Source organism: Phalacrocorax carbo, chromosome 23 (assembly GCF_963921805.1).
Source record: "Phalacrocorax carbo chromosome 23, bPhaCar2.1, whole genome shotgun sequence".
NCBI classification, from domain to species: domain Eukaryota; kingdom Metazoa; phylum Chordata; class Aves; order Suliformes; family Phalacrocoracidae; genus Phalacrocorax; species Phalacrocorax carbo.
The window spans coordinates 270632-288052 of NC_087535.1; the positions used below are offsets into that span (position 1 = coordinate 270632).

The 17421-nt window shown below is 58.5% G+C and overlaps 3 protein-coding genes and 2 non-coding genes across 21 annotated transcripts in view; 3 read left to right on the forward strand and 2 right to left on the reverse strand.

Moving 5' to 3' along the window:
• Positions 1–17421, reverse strand: part of LOC135316968 (sperm-associated antigen 4 protein-like) — a 20552-nt gene continuing 3131 nt past the window's right edge. Inside the window, exons 3-13 of the mRNA XM_064472449.1 lie at positions 6491–6597; positions 6164–6248; positions 5348–5415; positions 4705–4766; positions 4498–4538; positions 4148–4241; positions 3475–3559; positions 2791–2903; positions 2030–2197; positions 1580–1669; positions 1–919 (exon numbers count right to left, since the gene is read on the reverse strand). Coding sequence (XP_064328519.1) covers positions 788–919; positions 1580–1669; positions 2030–2197; positions 2791–2903; positions 3475–3559; positions 4148–4241; positions 4498–4538; positions 4705–4766; positions 5348–5415; positions 6164–6248; positions 6491–6597 — 1045 coding nt within the window. The 3' untranslated portion in view covers positions 1–787. The remainder of the gene's footprint in view (positions 920–1579; positions 1670–2029; positions 2198–2790; positions 2904–3474; positions 3560–4147; positions 4242–4497; positions 4539–4704; positions 4767–5347; positions 5416–6163; positions 6249–6490; positions 6598–17421) is intronic.
• LOC135316888 (voltage-dependent L-type calcium channel subunit alpha-1S-like) lies at positions 8189–11188 on the reverse strand. Its single transcript, XM_064471964.1, has 6 exons — positions 11104–11188; positions 10381–10487; positions 9861–9948; positions 9490–9597; positions 8590–8642; positions 8189–8339 (listed from the first exon to the last, which is right to left on the reverse strand). Exons 2-6 carry the CDS (start codon positions 10485–10487, stop codon positions 8189–8191), a joined length of 507 nt encoding a protein of 168 aa, XP_064328034.1. The 5' UTR covers positions 11104–11188.
• LOC135316934 (sperm-associated antigen 4 protein-like) overlaps positions 12314–17421 on the forward strand; it is a 17208-nt gene continuing 12100 nt past the window's right edge. For 2 of the 17 annotated variants that reach the window (XM_064472202.1, XM_064472203.1), the window contains exons 1-2: positions 12412–13007; positions 13484–13591. The gene's annotated coding sequence lies outside the window, so the exon portion shown is untranslated. The other 15 variants (XM_064472189.1, XM_064472191.1, XM_064472196.1 and 12 more) reach the window with 14 other exon arrangements.
• On the forward strand, positions 13743–13827 carry LOC135316984 (small nucleolar RNA SNORD45). The gene has a single exon (XR_010376148.1). It is a non-coding gene; the product is annotated as a small nucleolar RNA SNORD45 (small nucleolar RNA).
• LOC135316988 (small nucleolar RNA SNORD45) lies at positions 15817–15901 on the forward strand. The gene has a single exon (XR_010376152.1). It is a non-coding gene; the product is annotated as a small nucleolar RNA SNORD45 (small nucleolar RNA).

Here is a 17421-nt window from a genome sequence, read left to right on the forward strand (position 1 = left end):
TTGGCAAAATTCTTCTTCTCTTAATAACTGACCAAAAGAGCTATGACAAGCACCCGTACTTCAAACCCAATTATCACTACAATTTCCCATTAAACCAGCTTTCCCCTCCTGCGCGGGCAGCCCTGTGGCTGGTACGTGAGGCATTCACGCCAGCAAGCGCCTCATTCCTTGACCTCGCCGGGCCTCGAAGCCAGCGGCGGGACTCGAACCCGCGGCCCTGGCTGGCGCTCCGGGCGCGCCCGTAGCAACGTGCTCGTCCGCTGGCACGCGGCCGCAGCGGGGCGGGGCCAGAGAAGGGGCGCTGCGGTGGTTGGCGGGGGGCCCTGCCTGTCCCCGCCTGGCGGGCGCCATTGGCTGAGAAGCCGGGAAGAGGGTGGGCGGGCGCCTGGGGGAGCTCCTGCAGAGCCCGCGCGGGCCGGCGGGCGGGGCCAGCCTCCCTCTTGTGAACTGAAGCCGGGCCCTTCGGCCTGCCCTGGGCTGGGGCCGCTTGCGGAGCCTCCGGGGGCGGCGGGAGGAGCGCTGACAGGCTGGGCCTCCCCTCTCTAGGTTCAGTCTTGGCAATGCTTCCCATCTTCCTCGTTTTTAAGAAAAAAATTGCATACAAGTTCTAACATTTTGCACACGCTCCCGAATTCCCCTCCCGCAGTGTGGAACGTCTTGAGCACCCCGCTTTGGAGACAAATCTTCTACAGTTCTACAGCCATCTCAATTGCCACATCTTCTAGATTTATTTGGTCTTCCTCCCCTTCTTCTTCTTTCTCACGTTTGACATTTTTCCTCTCTGGTTTCACCTGGGGCTCTCTGGTTGCGCCATCTTCCCATGAACCTGCACTCGATAAACGCAGGTGTACGCTGGGTTTCCCCAGTTGCTCTTCACAAGAAGTTTGACAGACGGAAAGGCTCTGGGAAGCGGCGCGTTCTGTGAAGAAGAGTGGGAAAAGGAAACGGGGGTGTTAAGAGCGGCAGTGCCATCACCCCGCCTTTGCACGCCGGCCCGGCTGGGGCTCGGTCTCCCTTCCCTCTGCCCCTTCCCGCTGCCCCTTGCTCTGTGCTGACAGTGAGGCCGGGGAGGCGCCCCTGCGCGTGGGGCACCTGGTGTGCAACCCCGCCGAGCTGCCGCTGCCTGCTGTGCCTGCTCTCCCCCTGGCAGGCGTGAGAGCGCCGCGGGAGAAGGGCCGTGCTGTGGTGGGAGGAGAGGACACTGTCCAGCCTGCCAGCAGGCCGCAGCATGGAGCGACGCTGCTGCCCGACGCCTCTCGCCACCAGGCCGCCCTGTTTCTCCACGGCACAAAGACGCTGCTTGCGTGGAGTGGGCGCGTGTGCAGCTGCCTCTGCTGAAGGCACCGGGCGCAGCCAGGGATCTCTCGGGACTCGTGCTCCTACGGGCCTGACCCTGCCCTTGCTACCCTCTTGCTACCACCACCGCGTGCTACTCAGCCCTCCCAAGCCCGCAGGTCTCTCTCTCGTGACGGTGGCCCGGGCCCCTCTGCCCAGGGAGAAAGCACGTGCCCTTCCTCCATGGACCTCCAGGCAAACCTGCCGTGCTCCCTGGCATCTCGTCCCCGTGCGTGGAGCGTACCTTCAGAGGGAAGGTCTGAATAGACTCTTTTGCCACGTCGTACGTGAACGTCCCAAGGAGAGTTTCCTCTTCTCCGTCCGCATCCACTCCCTCAGGGGCAAAGCACAAGGAGAGCCGCTCAGAGTCATCCCGACAGAGAGGCAAGGTACGCGCTGGCTCAGCCCTGTTATCCACCCACCCTCTCCTGGGGCTCGAGCAGCAGCCTAGCACCGGCTATGGCGGAGCTCAGTCTCCGCTTTGAGATTTGGTCAAGAACCCAGAGGTGCTTGGCCAGAACAAACCTCAAGAGGGATGAAACCTCTCGAGCCCCTGAAGCGTCCCGCGAGGGCACTGCAGTGCTCGCGAGAGATCAGGACACAAACCCCAGAAGATGCACAAAAGCAAGCAGGGCCCTGTCCTGGCTTTGCCCCAGGGCCAGATGCCCGCCAGAAGCGCCCAGCAGAGACTTACAAAGACAGCGACGTCTCTGGGGGCGCTGAGGACGGTCCCAGATGGAGACACGTCTTTGGAGATGTGCTGCACAGTGATGGCAGTCAGATGGACTCGTGCTGGCAACCTGATGACCACCTGGCCCTGATGCCCTTGGAAAGGCCAGCAGTTTCCTGGGGAAACATCCGCCTGCAACCAGAACGCGACAGCAATGAAGTGTGAGAGAGCACTGGGGCCAACACCACTGCCCACGTAGCTCGAAGCATAGGCGCCGGCGTGTCTGTGGGGCCTATTTCAGCTTGAAAATGAGGCGCCTGTGAGGAAGTGGAGAGAAGCAGGAGGCCCCCTGCCCTGCCTGACAAAGGGGGTCTCGGTATTAGGGAGCAGAGGAGAAGAGCGGTTACGAAAGCATCCTAGTCAGGCCCGTGCAGAAACACGTCCCTGCCCAGCGGCTCTGCAGGGCACCCGCCACCTCCCGCCTCCCGCCCGCAAAAAGGCACCGTTAGGGGTGAGTGTGGAACCAGGGTCGCCAGGGAGGAAGGCTTTCACCCAGCTGTGGCAGAGGACTGCGGGCAAGATGCAGCAGTTCACCTCTGTTCACCTCCCCAGGGCAACCACGGATCTCTAGCAAGCCCAGCCCTGTGTGAGAGCTTTGGTTTCCAGAACCTGAGCAGCACGGTGGGCTTGACCAGTACCACTGGCCTGAGGGGAGAGCCCCTGAGGTCAGTCCCCAACTTCTCGGGAAGGAAGGACACCTTCCCTGAAGATTTCTGCTACGATACCTGCAAAATAGTCTCAGGAGGCTTGGCAGCGCGGAAGAACCATAAAACCCTGCAGCCCCAATTCTCTTGGCAGTCGTAGGTCTCGGAAGTTCTCTGCGTGTCAATGGTGGCACCTGTAAGGAAGGGAGAGCAGATGACTGCTAGAGGCCGCGACTAGGAGGGAGCTGGTGCTCAGGCAGTATTTGTGACGCCGCCGTCCAGCTCCACGTCTGTCAGTCCTGTCCTCATCACCACGCTGGGGGCAGGGGCGTGCCCAGCTGCACAGAGCAATGACGGCAGCCCCATCCCTGGTGAGTGCTTCTCCCACAGCACCACGAGGAGAAGGTGGGAGGGCTCTGGGAGCCTGCAGGCGCCCACGAGCATGACAGCAGACCAAAGCTGAGGGCTCGGAGCATGAGCAGCAAAGGACAGCCCAGCCATTCCCTTTGCAAATGCAGCGCAGAGGAGCAGAGCCCCTCCATCAGCACAGGAAGACGTGCGGGGGCAGCGCCAGGGGCACCTGTGTGGAGGCCGAGGGCTTGAGTGGGAGGGAGTCTGAGCGACCCGCTCTGCCACAGCCTTGCTCTTGGACCCCGTGAAGGATTTAAGCTGCCCCATTTTGGAGAGCAGCGCCTGGAGCACGGGCTGCTTTGGGGAGTGCTAGGGGCAAGCGCAGGGCAAGGACTGGGCTGCTTGTGTCCATACCAGAGCTTTCCAGGGCCCAGTCAGACATCTCGATGTAGGCACCCAAAGCCTTCTTGGACGCTGCCTGGTTCACTTCCTGAGCTTCCTGGGAACGCCAGAAATCAACACAGAAAAGGACCACATCAGCAGGCAGTGCAGCGTGGCTCCTAGCGCCCGCAGAGGCAAAGGGTCAGTGTCAGGAAGGCAAGGCAAGGCAAGCCTTGTCCACAGAGCTGCAAGACTCTCTGCTGCTGGCGTGAGCCGTGAGGACTAGGAAGATTATCTGTGGCCATGGCCATGGCCATGACCCCAAGGTGTGCTGATGTGGGTCCCCACACCACCGTCCACACCCTCTGTGCTCTCCATGTCAGCTGGGAGAGAGGCTCAGGCCCTGTAAGCCATGGCTGGCGCTGTACGTGTGCCTGGGTCCCACCACTGCCTCAGGAGCCCGCTCAGAGGAGCCAGAGGCACCGGCGCGCCTAGGAAAGGCTCTCAGGAGTCCTCTGCTGCCTGAAGCGGCCTTGTTACACTGGGGCTGGAGAGGGGTCTGTGCAGTGCAGAAGCTCACCCAGCAAGCCCCTGGGGCAAAGGCTGGGTTGCTGCAGTCAGCAGTCAGACCCCACCCAGAATCCTGAAGAAAATGTTCTCAGGGGTTCTGCCCAGCCAAGCCTCCTTCCCCAAAATGCAGGATCACCTTCAAACTGCGGATCTGTGCCCTCAGCTGAGCCACCTCCTCCAGCAGAAAGCGTGTCTTTTGGGTTTCCTCCGCCACCAAAACGGGCAAGTTCCTGCACGACAGGAAAGCCGATCCGGTCAGAGAGCGGCCCATCGCCTCTGGGGAGCGTCTGAGCTCAGCAAGAGGAGAGAGAGACACGTGTGCTTCCCCTGCTTTGCCAGTGCTTCCCTTCCGCACCAGGCTGAGCAAAAGGCAAAGGCAGGAGGGAAGTACGGGAGCCCTGGCTGTTAGGAAAGTGAGCGCAGGTAGCACGAGGTCGGCTGACGCTTCTGCACAGAACCAGTTCCAGCTCAGGAAACCTCTCTTACCACAGCATCTTCAGGTTTGCCGACGACACGCGTGTCAGCTCCTGGCAGGGAAAAATGCTCCATTATGGCATTCACTACCAGAGTTGCCGGGGCTTCCCAGGAGAGGCTTCCCTAGGAAGGCACAAGCTGCCGCTTCTTTGGGTCAGCCTGCGTGGCAGCAGCGCAGCCTCTGATTCCTCCAGCCACTGCCAGCAACGCGTCACTGACCTCTATCAGTCCCTTTGCCTGCGTTGTCCACACCGGCAGCGAGGTCGCGCAGTAAGCACCAGCTGCAATTCACATCACCGAGAGACAGCTATTTTAGCGGAGTTGCTAGCCATCCCTGCAGCTGCGTTGCCTCCTGCCTGGTGCCCTGGGGCTGGGCAGCAGGTGAGCCGAGGAGGTGGGGAACGTGGGGTGCAGAGAGAGGACGCGCCTCTGACCGGGAGCCATCAGCCCAGGCTGGAGGGGGCTGCGTAGCCGTGGCCTTCAGGTGTGCTCGGTGCCCCAGAGCTACTCCCCATTTCCCCTCACTGCTTCGGTGAGCACCGAGGCTGGGCTGCATGGGCTAGGAGAGGTACCTCTCCATGGGTCCCCCTGCACGGCCCCTCCCGTCTGGGAATCCCCAGCTCAGGCTTGGAAAGAGCTACGCCCTTCTCTCGCAGACTTGCAGACTAAGCAAGCCATTTGGCCCAGTGGCCAGAGCAGCAGCACGGCTGGGAGGCTACCAGTCTTACCGGTAGTCCAAACGCCAGTGCCAGTCAAGGACCTCCTCAGGACGCACCCGCACCACGGGCGTTTCACACATACTGGCCCAAAAGGAAAGCTGGCATCCAGCACAGCCAGGCTGTGTTTGCTCATGAAAACTCACCCAGAGCCACTGGGAGCCACAGGAAGACGACTTTCAAGAACCTCTTGCTCTGCGGGCCCATCTTTTGCCTGGAAAAGAGGGAGTCCTGTGGCTGTCAGTGCTGCAAGTCTTGGGCAAACCCCCTCACCCGTGGATTTCCCTCTTCAGGCCCTAAAGCCATTGCTTTGCAAGCCTGCTACTGACAGAGAGCTGACAGATTGGCGCCCAGCACAAACACGATTTCTGTCCACGCCGTTCAACGCTGCCGGCAGATCTTCCCCAAACGAAGGGCTCCAGGAGCACCTTCCGAAAGGGAATGAAAATCGTGCAGGGAAGTAGAGAGGTTGAGCAGATGAGGACTGCTTTTCAGTAGTCCTTCTGGGGTGGACCTTGCTCCCTCTCTTTGGCTGAGAGAGCAGGCCTGTTCTCACTTGCAGGCACACACATTGCTCTTAGGGGTGTTTCTCCGCGCAGCTGGGAAGCGCAGGGGCCTTGTCTGGCTTTCCTTCCAGACCTGTGTGGTCTCTTGCCAGAGCTGGGGAAGACCCTTGCCCTGCGGAGGCTTGGCTGTGCTCCTGAGCTTCTGGCTACACGGCGGTTTGTCCTACCACAGCTCTGGGAGGGTTCTGGGGCTCCGGTAAATGCGTGGGAGTGGGGCTGCCGAGGGGCTTTGCTCTTGGCTCTCCCCGAGCACGGGCACCGCATGAGCTTTGGTGCACGAGCGGGAGCCCCGGGCTGCTGGGTGGGGAACACCCTCTGCTCTCCCCCTTGCTTGGGGGAAGGGACATCCCCCTTCTCCCCCCGCCCCCCACCACGGCAGAAACAGGTAGTACGTACCTGGCAAAGACGCGTGTGCTCAGCAGGTGTCTCCACAGGGAGACAAGGGCACCTGCCAGATGCCAAGCCAGGCTGAGGACCGCCCCTGGGCAAAAAAGCCAGAGAAAAGTTAGGCCTGTCTCTTGAGGTCTCTTCTCTAGGATGCCCAGCCACACGTGTTTGAGCTCCCTGCGGGAAGGCGGGCACCCAGTCCTACGCACTCCCTCCCTCCCTGGGGCAGCCTGCACTTCTCCTGCCCCTCGTGACATTTGGCCAGAGCTCTGGCACAGCGCAGCTCTCCAAGTTCATCCCAGGGGACTTCACAGCAAGCAGCAGTGCTGAGCTTACTTGCAATTCCTGTGGCCTTGCTGCGCCACTTGGCAGGCCCTTGCGTGGCAGAGCAGGGAGCCGAGGTGGAGGGGACCATCACCAGCTCCACCTCCACGCACGGGTTCCTGTGGGAGGAAAAAGACAAATGCCGGTTGCCCACCATCCCCACGCCACGGGAGCCGAGGCGGGCAGGAGCAGCCTGAGCAGAGGCCCTTGACAGAGGACGGGCTGTCCCAGCAGCAGCGAGAGAGGGCAGCACAGCCGGGCTACTTCCAGGCCCTCGTCCCTCTCCTTTCCCCATCCTTTGCTTCACAGGCCTGCAGTGGGAGAAGAGGAAGCAAGCTGGCTGCAGCAGTCCCCCTCCTCGGGACGCCCACCCGGCAGGACAGCCCTATTCTGAGCCCGTCACTCCCTGCTCCCTGGCACCAACTGCCCCTTCGCAGACACCTCTCGGTGGCTGTTTGGGGAGAGGGCACAGGCTGCTGTCCCCCATCGTGGGCCACCCCCCTCCTCCCTGGTCACTGGCGTTCTCCCGACCCCTCTCCTCCCCACACAGCTGCCCCACCTCAGCCAGGCAGGACCCCGCCTCAGCATCCCAAGGGGGGGCAGTGTCAGGTCCCAGGGGATGGTCTCCCTGTGCAGCAACATCTCCCTGCGCAGCAGGGCTGGGCTCTGGACCCTGCAGCATGAGGCTACCCCCTCCCCAAAGGCCCCTGCTGCACACTGGCTTCTGACGCCACTGACTATATTGGGCCACTGCCCTGCTCCCCCCCCAACCTGACGCCCCAGGCAGGAGCAGCCCACTTCGTACCCGCTGGCCTGGCAGCAGCTCGGCCCCGCTGCCTCCCCTGCCAGCTCTTGTCTGGCATTAATCCCAACGGAGCCTTTGGAGGCCCCTTGGTGTCTTCCCTGGGGGGCCTTTCTCCTCGCCATCTCTGGGCCAAGGCAGGCTCCCCGCTCAGCTCTTCCCCCTCAGCCCCAGCAAGCGTGGCCTGCCCAGGCAAAACCAGCTCCAGCAGCAGCCACGCGCCGCCTCTCAGCAGGAGCGCACCTGCCCGGGCAACAGCCACACGCATCTGTGGGCTCCTGCCCCACGCGCCACAGGGCTGTGCGGGTGGCCAGCTCTGAGCTCACAGTGGCGGCTCTGACGTCACACTGGGGCTCCCCAGGGCTGAGCCGGGAGGGGCAGAGCGGCTGCTGCCGTCCCAGGCGCTGGGAGCCCGTGCCTGCGGGCGCGCTGAACCCTGCCACGCTCCCGTGCCAGGCGGCTGCCTGGCCTGGCCTGGCCTGCCGGGCAGGGTTCCATCTCTCCTGGGCACCCCCGGGAAACCAGGAAGGGTGCTGGAAAGGGGGCTTTGCTCTTGCCCCACGAGACAGCCGCTTCCAGCAGCGGTTCTCCTCTCGGAACCCTTTTGTGGGCCAAGAAGAAAAAGGGCCAGTAGACCAGAATGTGCTGTCAGGCGCCCAGCGGTACATCTGGTTAACAAGGACTGTTTGTTTCCTTGCCCCTGCTGGTTCTGCCTGGGACATCCCAAATCCAACAAAAGTGGGACAAGGCTGCTGATGACCTTGTCAGCTCCACAGCCACTGCCAGGATGGCTAGCCCTGCTCCTCAGCCATGGGCAGCTCTTCCGCCTTTGCCATGGTAAAGGCCTGTGGCAGTGACCTGCTCCCAGCACTGACCAGTCCCTCAGCAGGCCCCGTGCTCCACCAGACTCACTCTGGCCAGCCCTCGAAGGTGGAGACAGTGAAAAGCCACATCATGGCTGAGAAGACGCTGTCGAAGTGGAAGTTGCTGTGCAACCAGACACGCTTCTGTAGCTCAATCTGTGTGGGGTCCCCGTCCACGTAGCTGATGAAATAACCCCTGCGGCAGAAGGGTTGCAGCGGTCCCCAGGCAGGGCCACCGTCAGCCCACCCGCTGCCGCACTGGCCCAGGGCTCCTTGGTCCCTGGGAGTGGGAGATTGCCCTGTGCTTGTTTCTGATTTGGTGAGGGAGAACAGCATGAGGCCTCGGCTCCACTTTCTGGATGCAGCATCCCCATGCAGGAACACAAATGGCCCCCTCCCATCCCTGGCCACTGCTCTGCTGGGGCTGAGCTGCAGACAGCTCTTACCTGCACTCCTTCTCCGTCACCTTGGATGGATCTGTGCATCTATAGAACTTGCCCTGCATTTACCAGAGATCAGAAGAGGCTACGATTTTGCTGTGACTTGAGAAGCCCTGGGGAGTTCTGACTTTTTCACAGCCCACAGTCAGTCCCTACGCTGCCTCTGTGCCAACTCTGGCCCCTGCCTCTCACCACCGCTGGCTTCCCTGCTTTGCATGCCAATGCAACCCAGTTCACAGGGTGTTGCAGGAGCCATGGCAGACCTTGGGGTCAATCCCAGGCTGAGACAAGTAAATGTTGCCTAGTGTTGGGAACAAATCTTCCAGAGCCCTGAGCTGAGACCTACCTAGTTCATCCTATCTGGGAGCCAACTATTTGGAAAATAGGGAAGAAAGCGGTAACCCTAGAATTAACTAAAAATTAAGGTATGCTGACAAGTCTGCTCAGTCTGCAGGGTGTCCTGAAAGCTCTCCCCATGCCAGCCGGGAATTTAAGCTCAATTATTAGAACAAAGCTGAGCTCAGCCAGAGCCAGCTCTGCCTTGGAACAGCCAAGGCCCCGAGAGCAAGAGCGGTGCTGTGAAAAAAGGAAACAGTCTGCATCCAAAGCGCAGGGGAAGTCAGAAGCACTTGCTGCCTTCAAAAGGGGAAACTGAGGCACTAAGTGGGCTGAGGCAGCCAGACTCCTTACATGTGCTGTCTGGACCTGACAGTATCCTGGGTGTTTCCTGCCCTCCTCCCACTGCAGGGTCTTCTGCCAGGAGGTCTAGTGCAGGCAGGTCTTCTTGCGGAGCACAGATAGTACAGCCTGTGCTGACCTCAACACTGGGAGACACCATCCCCAAGGGCTATGTCTAGGATACACCTGAGCAGAACATCTCTCCTGCCCTCCTTAGACACGTCTCACCTTGAAGAGCTGGACCCCGATGCAGGCAAACATGAACTGCAGCAACGTTGTGACGACCACAATGTTACCGATAGTCTTGATGGCCACGAACACGCACTGGACCACGTGCTGCAGGGGTCGATGATAGTGCACACATGAGCGTGCCTGCTGCAAGCCCCTGCTGCGTGTCCCACACCCTATCACCGCACAGATGGGCCCCAGGAAGAGCGGAAGCCTGCTGCGAGCAGTGGGATGGGGCGGACCCCTTCCACGGATGGGGAGTGGGAACTGGTTTCCTGGCACCGCAAACCCCACAGGGCATGATTCATGCCACATAACCTCTCATGAGGACTCCCACGGACCGAGGACCCCAGCCTCAGGCTCCCTCTTACCTTCAGCCCCTTTGCCCTGTTAATGGCTCGCAGAGGCCTCAGTACCCTCAGCACCCGGAGAATCTTCACCACTGAGATGGCACTGGACCTGAGGAGGAAGGTAGAGCTGCGATGGGGCGGTTCCCCTGCCCAGGCCAGCCTGGCACAGCCCCACCAAGCAGCCATGGAGGCCAGGCCGGGACCAGGGGGTGAGGCGCAAGGGATGGCAGAGACACGCGTAAATCACTAAGCCACCACCCCACATAAGGCCAAGGGACACAGGCAGCTGGAGAAAGCAGCTCCAAGTTGAATTCCTACCCAGATCTTCCCTTTTGACACTCAAGAAGTTTGCCTCCCTGCCTCCCAGTTGTCCGTGCCCTGTCCCCCTAAGCATGACCTCATGGACACTAACACATGGGCTAATGTCCAGCCCGTGGGCTGGCTGCTCCTGCTCTATCCAGCACAGAGAGCTGCAGCACCCCAGCTGCCCTGCCAGGCTAAACAGACCAGTGCCCACCCTGCGAAGTGTGGAGGTGCTTACTCGATTCCCATGGAGATGAGGGAGACAGCGACCACCAGTAAATCGAGGATATTGAAAGAGTTCCTGCAGAAGGAGCCTTTGTGCAGGAAAGCACCATAGGCTGTCATCTGGGGAGCAGAAGGAGTTAGGAGAGAGGCCAGGCAGGGCTTGGGGACATGGTCCCTCCACAGCCCTGGGGCGGACAAGGCATGAGGGGCTTCTCACAGCTCCATGGCCTGGGCGCCCTATCCTGCTCAGGCCTCTGCCTCTGCGGCCAGGCAGGAAGCTGAATCCTCTATACCGTACTGGCCGGAGACAAAACACTTCCCAGTCATTCAGAGGTCATAAAGAGGAGAAGAGTAAAGAGCCTTGGAGCGGGAGCAACATGCAGCAGCTGCTTGAATTACTGTTTTACTCCACAGACTTCCATTGCTTCCTCTTTCTCAAAGTTTTTGTTAAGGGCATGTCAGAACTGAAATGCTGGTGCCATGGCCCATCTGTCCCTGTGCCACAGCACAGCTGACTTGGCTGCCTGACCTCACTGGAGGGGACACGTGGCCGCTGGGGCAGGTGATGCACCACCTAGACTGCATGAACTCTGGGGACGCGAGGATCAGCCAGCACGTTCGCCTCACTGGGACCTCAAGCTTGTGCTGAAAGAGCATGAATGCCCATGGCCAGACCAGTCTATACCCATGTGCTGGGTCACGCACACAGCCAGGACCACGGGGCAGAGGGACTCACCTTCAAGATTATTTCAACTGTGAAGACAGAGGTGAAACCAATGTCAAAGTATCCAAGAATCTGGGGACAGAAGCACCAGAGCCAGATGAGATTTGGGTGACATGAAATGCTCCAGTGTGTTCAAACAACCTGGCACTGTGGTTTTGCCCCCCACTCTGTGGACTGGGGAGCCCATCTAGCTCAACAGAGCCTGCAAACCCAGCATGCCCCCAACCCCTTCCCCAGACCCAAAATCCAGGCCCAGAAAAGAGCATTGTTTTCCATTGCTCGGTGCCAGCCAGCGTTACGCACATTTGTTCATCCAGAGTCTCAGAAAGGCATTCCCGCCCGGCACGGATGGCGTCTGCCAGAGCCCAGCGTCGGTAACTAACGTTACCCCGAAAGGCGGGTTCGTCCGCCTGGCGTGCAGAACGCCAAACTCCACACAGAGCGGAGTCGTTTTATTTGATCAATTTTTGTGCAAAGATGGGTGCTAGGTGGTAACCCACAAAGCTGCACCCCACCCCGAGGAACTGCAAGGCATTTGTACAGTTAAATGTGTCAGTCACAGCTAACATTCACACGCCTCAACTAAGAATTGCTTCATCGCTTTCTCGCCTCGATGTAAAGGTACAGCTCGCTTTTAATTCACCGCGCGTGCTCAGGGAGTAAGGGGCTTGCTTACTAGAGGGAGGGGGCGGTTGCCGGCCTATGGGCCTGGTTTTTACTGCTGTATCGAGGGGAGCTCCCGTACAGGGCACTTTGCTTTAGTTCTTGTCAGCATCCCAATCAGTTGTTCTCCTTGACCATACACTTTATCGCCCCGTTCTCGGCGGCTTCTGCGCCGGGACGTTTGCTTCCATCAGTGTCTCAGCTCTCCTCAGGGCTAGAGTCGTAGAAGAAGGGCTTCCCTGTCTCTCAGTTCCCGACTCCGGCCGCCAAAGTCTGTGTGCCGGGCTCACGGAGTTCGCTCTTAGGGCTTACGGAACATTCCCCACATTCCGTCTTCTTCAGGATACCGCTACCGGCGCAGTCGAAGTACGAGCGTTACTTAGGAAGCAAAGGGCTCATTTCCGAGGGCAGCGCCGCCGCCCCCCTTCCCTGGGCTGAGCCCCTCCCCGGAGCCGCGGCGCCCGCGGCGGCGCGCCCGCTTCCGGGCGGGGTCCTTCCGCGCAGCGGGCCGCCGAGTCCCGCCCGCCGGGTCCCGCCCGAGCGCGCCGGCGCGGGTCAGGCGAACGCCACGGGCAGCCCTAGCGGGGCCCTGCCGGGCGCTCCGCCCTTCCGGCGCGGGCGGCGGCCGAGGTCGGTGCTGCGCGCGGCGCGGCGCGGCGCGGCGGGGAGGGGCCCGGCCCGGCCCGGCCCGGCCCGGCCCGGCCGGGGCGGCGGCGCCGGAGCCCTGGGGCGGCGCGGGGGCTCCGGCTCGGCCGCTCCGCGCCCTGCGCTGCGCTGCGGTGGGCCCGGGTCGGGCAGTGCGGCCGAGCCCGCCTGGGTCGGGCCGGGCGCCGGGGGACCCCTGGTCAGCGGCGAGCTGGGGTTCGCCTCGGGCTCATCGGGGGTTTTCCTTCGCTCCGTTTCCTCGGGAGGGCTCGGGCAGGCCGGGAAGGAGGGCGGGAACGTGCCCGCGGTCCGGGCAGGCGGAGGAAGATCCGTCTCCGAGCAGGCACGTGCTGCTGCGGCGTTGCCCGAAATGCTCCCGGGCTGGAAACCCTCCGAGCTGGCCCTGACCCACCCGGCTGGCATCTGCTCGAGGGCAGGAAGGCTCTGCAGAGGGACCTGGACAGGCTGGATCGACGGGCCGAGGCCAACTGGACGAGGTTTAACAAGGGCAAGTGCCGGGTCCTGCCCTTGGGTCACACCAGCCCCAGGCAAGGCTCCAGGCTTGGGGCAGAGCGGCTGGAACGTGCCCGGCGGAGAAGGCCCCTGAGGTGCTGGAGCGTGTCCAGAGAAGGGCAACGGAGCTGGGGAAGGGTCTGGAGAGCGAGCGTGCTGGGGAGCGGCTGAGGGAGCTGGGGGGGCTTAGCCTGGAGAAGAGGAGGCTGGGGAAGAGAGACCTTATCGCTCTGTGCAACTGCCCAAAAGGAGGCTGTAGTGAGGGGGGGTCGCCCTCTTTCCCAGGTTACAAGCGATAAGACGAGAGGAAATGGCCTCAAGTTGTGCCAGGGGAGGTTTCGATTGGATAATAGGAGAAACGTCTTTACCGCAAGAGCGGTCAGGCACTGGAAGAGGCTGCCCAGGGAGGTGGGGGAGTCGCCATCCCTGGGGTATTTAAAAGACCTGTAGATGCGGTGCTTGGGGACGTGGTTTAAGTGGTGGCCTTGGCAGTGCTCGGTTAACGGTTGGACTTGATGATCTTAAAGCTCCTTTTGAACCTGAACTTATGTTTTATTGGTGCTTTTTAAAGGTCATGCCGTGAAAGGGCGCACTAAGAAAACCTGATGCCCTGAGCACGTTACTTCTGGAGAAACGCTTGGCCTCTGCAGCTCTGTGTGGGACACTGAAAGGCAGTTGTGTGAGTATGAGCTGATTTCAGCACAGCTGTGCTTTTGTTAGGTGTGACAACCCTTATTCCCATGTTGAGTGTTAGGGTGTGGGTGCGAGCTCCCCAGCTGCTCCTCTCTTGCCCTGGCGTCCCCCGTGACGTACAAAGGTTAGTTCCCCATGGTCCGTGATGGGTCTTGGCATGTATTATCTGAGCATAAACCTGAAGACGGTCAGTTTAGCTCTAGAGAATTACTCTGAGACCTGGGAACAAACTACTTGTTGCTTCTCTGTTCTGCAAGGAGGCTGCAGCTGTATTTCCACGTGTCTCCCTTGAAGGCCACTGTCCTGAGTCTGGGCGCAGCGCTGCCCTGTTCTTCTTTGGGTTGATGAACACGGCAACTAGCAGCGTCAGGCGGAGGCAGAGGTTACCAGACGTAGCCCCCAGTAATTGCACTGCAGTTCCAGGAGGCAGAAAGCGTCAATAACTGCTTATGTCTGGAGGGGGGAAAAGCTGGCAGTCGTGTTTAGTGCCCGCAAGGCAGCTGGAGGCACTGTTGCTTACGATTGTTGTTGCCGTGCGGAAAAGACGTGGCTTAAAGTGCTGCATCGAGAAAGTAATGCTTACGGGTGGCAGAGGTAAACAATAGAAGAAGGGGAGATAGATATACGCGCGTATGAGAATTGCCTTCCTGGTGCAGCTGCTGGTGGTGGCAGCTTTGGCCCTTGCCGGTAAGTTTCGTGAAATGTTAGAGCTGTTACTTTTGAGACTCGTGGGGATTTGAGCGTTTGTCTGGGCACTAAGGTAATAGCCGCTGATCTAGAGTGAATTGGTGCCTTACTACTTGCACACGTTTACCTTGGCATTGAGCTTGGTACTTTTAGAGCAGAAAATAGAGGGGAGGAAGGAAGTGTAGTAGCGTAGGTGTGCGCGTGCGTGTGTACAGGCGTGTGCACTGCAGGTCGTGTCCGTGCGTGGTTCGCACATCCCGAGTGGTTGATGGGTTGGGAAGCATGTGACACCCTGCAGGCTTTGTAAGGGTTAACTAAGGCATTTTCCTTGCTCTGGTTTGATGTTGCGCTTACCTGATGAAGGACTAAAATAATGCCCCGCTTAGGGACGCAGTCTGTTGGAGCCTTTGAGGGCAAGCAGTGTTTCCTGGGGCAGACAGCAGTGGATCTCGTGGGATGGCTGCACCGAACGGAGATGGACGAAGTTCTGGCATTCCTCAAACCCTGACAGCGCGAATGTGGTGGAATAAGTGCCGGCGCAGGTCCTGATCCTCGTCTTCTGTCGACCCTCAGCACGTCCAGGTAAAGGTAACAGGGTGGTTGTTGAGACAGCGCCTTTGAGTCAGTGATTGTGATGATTGCGGGCTTAGGAACCAGGTGCTGTTGGATACCAACGGCAAAAACTATTTTGGTGTGTTACCGAGGAAAAAAAACATAATGCAACGGGCAAAGGTTTACGGTTCCTCTTCTCAAGAAGTTGTCAGATTTGGGAACGTCGTGCTTTTTCAGTTGCTTGACTGGTGATGTTGTCTGTATTCTTCACGAATTTTGCAGAGTCTTCTCTAAACATGTCCTAGCTGCAGGCTTTACTGGAATTTGTAGGTAGTCACGTTTGGAGTTTACGAATGCTTCTTGGTGTATGTTGAGGTGAAAGATGCGTATGGCCAGAGGATGAGTAAAGGTTTGGATTTTGTAGGTACTGGTACGGACAGAAATAATATTAGTGAGTATTAAAGTAACTGTGTAATGACGACATGACCTATACGTTCACGTAATACCTATAGTTTTTGTGTGTAGTGTGTTTACACTTTAGTACTACACAAAAGAAAGGTTGTAGTCGGGTCTTATGTTGTTCCTCACGTCTGCTTTTTTTTTTTGCCTCTGTATCACTCACAAATTATACCAGTCTGAGCACTGTATTTATTTGGTGCGTACTTTCCCGCTGAGAAGCAGCACTTAGTCTCAATCTTATTGTTCACCACAGCTATCTCCAGGGTAGCTGAAATTTCTCAGCATCTGTTCTGTCTGTTATATTTCTTCTCGAGCAAACTGCGGTGAAAAACAGTACCCGAAAGGCTCCAGTGCTTCCAGACAAGTGCTTGGTTGCTCGCGTAATGTGTTTCTAGTCGCATCTCAAGTAATGCCTTAACGGTGTTCTCTTATTTATTTGTAGCGTCCCGTTTTCGGAAGAAAGTGTGTTGGATTTCAAACCCTTGGGCAGGACAGGAGGAGGTGGCCTTCTCGGGTCAGTGATGAGTGTTGGCATGTATTATCTGATCTAAAGGTGATGTCTGTCACCACTTTAGCTCTAGAATTACTCTGAGACCTGGGAAACTCCAGTTTCCTTAGACTGTGACCGTGGCGCTTTTTCAACCTGGAGTCAAATGCCTGTCACGTTCTAAGGCAGCGTAAGGAGAAGGGGGCGCAATCTGAGCTTCCTTCCGTTTACGCGCTAGGGAGGTATAGTTGTTAGTTTAATACTTGGATGTTACTAGGAGGTGCTCTCACGTTAACTGATCGCAGCTCTGGGTACTCAAAGCTGAACAGTGTTGGCAAATGCTGACGTAGAGGTTTGGTGGTAAATGTAACCCGCCTGTCTTAATGAGCATGCATATTCTTAATTCACAAACACGGTTTAGTCCCACCTACGCATCCAGAATGTTTGAAGGGTCATGTCACATCTTCCTTTGATCACAGTCAACAGTCACGTGTTCAGACTTGTTTTTTGAGGGGGCAAAAAAAAGGTAGATAATATATTTGTGTGTTGGGCTTGTAGGTTCGATTTTGCATTTTTGTAAGACTTGAATTTTAGCTGGCGACTGTAAGATTCCAGCTGACTGTAGGGACGGAAAGTTAAAGTTGTTAGCGTTTTTCAGGGTTGGCCCGAGAATATTCCTTCATTTCAGAAGCTGCTTCTTCTATTATGCTCTTTATAATAAATTCTCAGCTACTGTTTTTACAGGTGACATGAGCTAGGAGTAAAAACATAAAGCCAGCTGGGGCCCAAGACCAGCACTGTTGTGTTCATATGACATTGTGTCCCTGGAGCGTACTGGCTCACGTCAGTGCTACCTCAGAAATCTTTGTATTCGCTACTCAGACCTCGATTTTTCCTCACTGTGCAGTTTGCGTCTAATCGTAGAATGCCCTGAGCTGGAAGAGACCCACAAGGACCGTCAAGTCCAGCTCCCGTCCCGGCACAGGACAAGCCCAAATTCACACCGTGCCTCTGAGGGCGTTGTCCAAGTGCTGCTTGAATATCGCCAGGCTGGTGCCGTGACGGCCTCCCTGGGGACCCTGTTCCAGGGCTCCACCACCCTCTGGGGGAAGAACCAGTTCTTCTCCTTAACTATACACTTTATTGCCCAGTTCTCTGCGGCTTCTGAGGTGGGATGTTTGCTTTGATCAGTCTCTCAGCTCTCCTCAAGGAAATAGTGGTAAAACAAGTGCTTCTCTATCTCTCAGTTCCCAACTCTGGCCATCAAATTCTGTTTTGCCAAGCTCACGTAGTTCGTTCTTGTGGCTCAGCAGAGAATTCCAAAACGACCATTTTCTTCAGGATATCACTGCATTGATGTTAAGGAGTTTTGTTCCTGATTTCGGTGACACTGCGGCAGCCGGGCAGATGGCAGGCCCGGGTTGCGGGTCGAGCAACAAGCCTTGGGCCAGCTCTTCGGGGCTCCCAGGCTTCGGAGCTCCTCCCTTACTGTCCCGGTAGTGGGGCCGGAGGGGCGGAGGGAACAATTTGGCCTAGCACCTTCCCGGCACCCAGGCTGTTGCCGAGTTTCTGTCGAACGGGTGTCGAGAGCCTGTGTGACTGGCCTGTCGGAAACCCCGTTCCTCCGCCCG

Excerpts from the sequence above, each read along its gene's own strand:
- LOC135316888 (XM_064471964.1), bottom strand. The coding sequence starts at position 10,487 with ATGACAGCCTATGGTGCTTTCCTGCACAAAGGCTCCTTCTGCAGGAAC. Across the intron at positions 9,598-9,860 it reads ACAGGGCAAAGGGGCTGAAG|CACGTGGTCCAGTGCGTGTT; the intron begins GTAAGAGGGAGC and ends CGACCCCTGCAG. Across the intron at positions 8,340-8,589 it reads GTGACGGAGAAGGAGTGCAG|GGGTTATTTCATCAGCTACG; the intron begins GTAAGAGCTGTC and ends CTTCTGCCGCAG.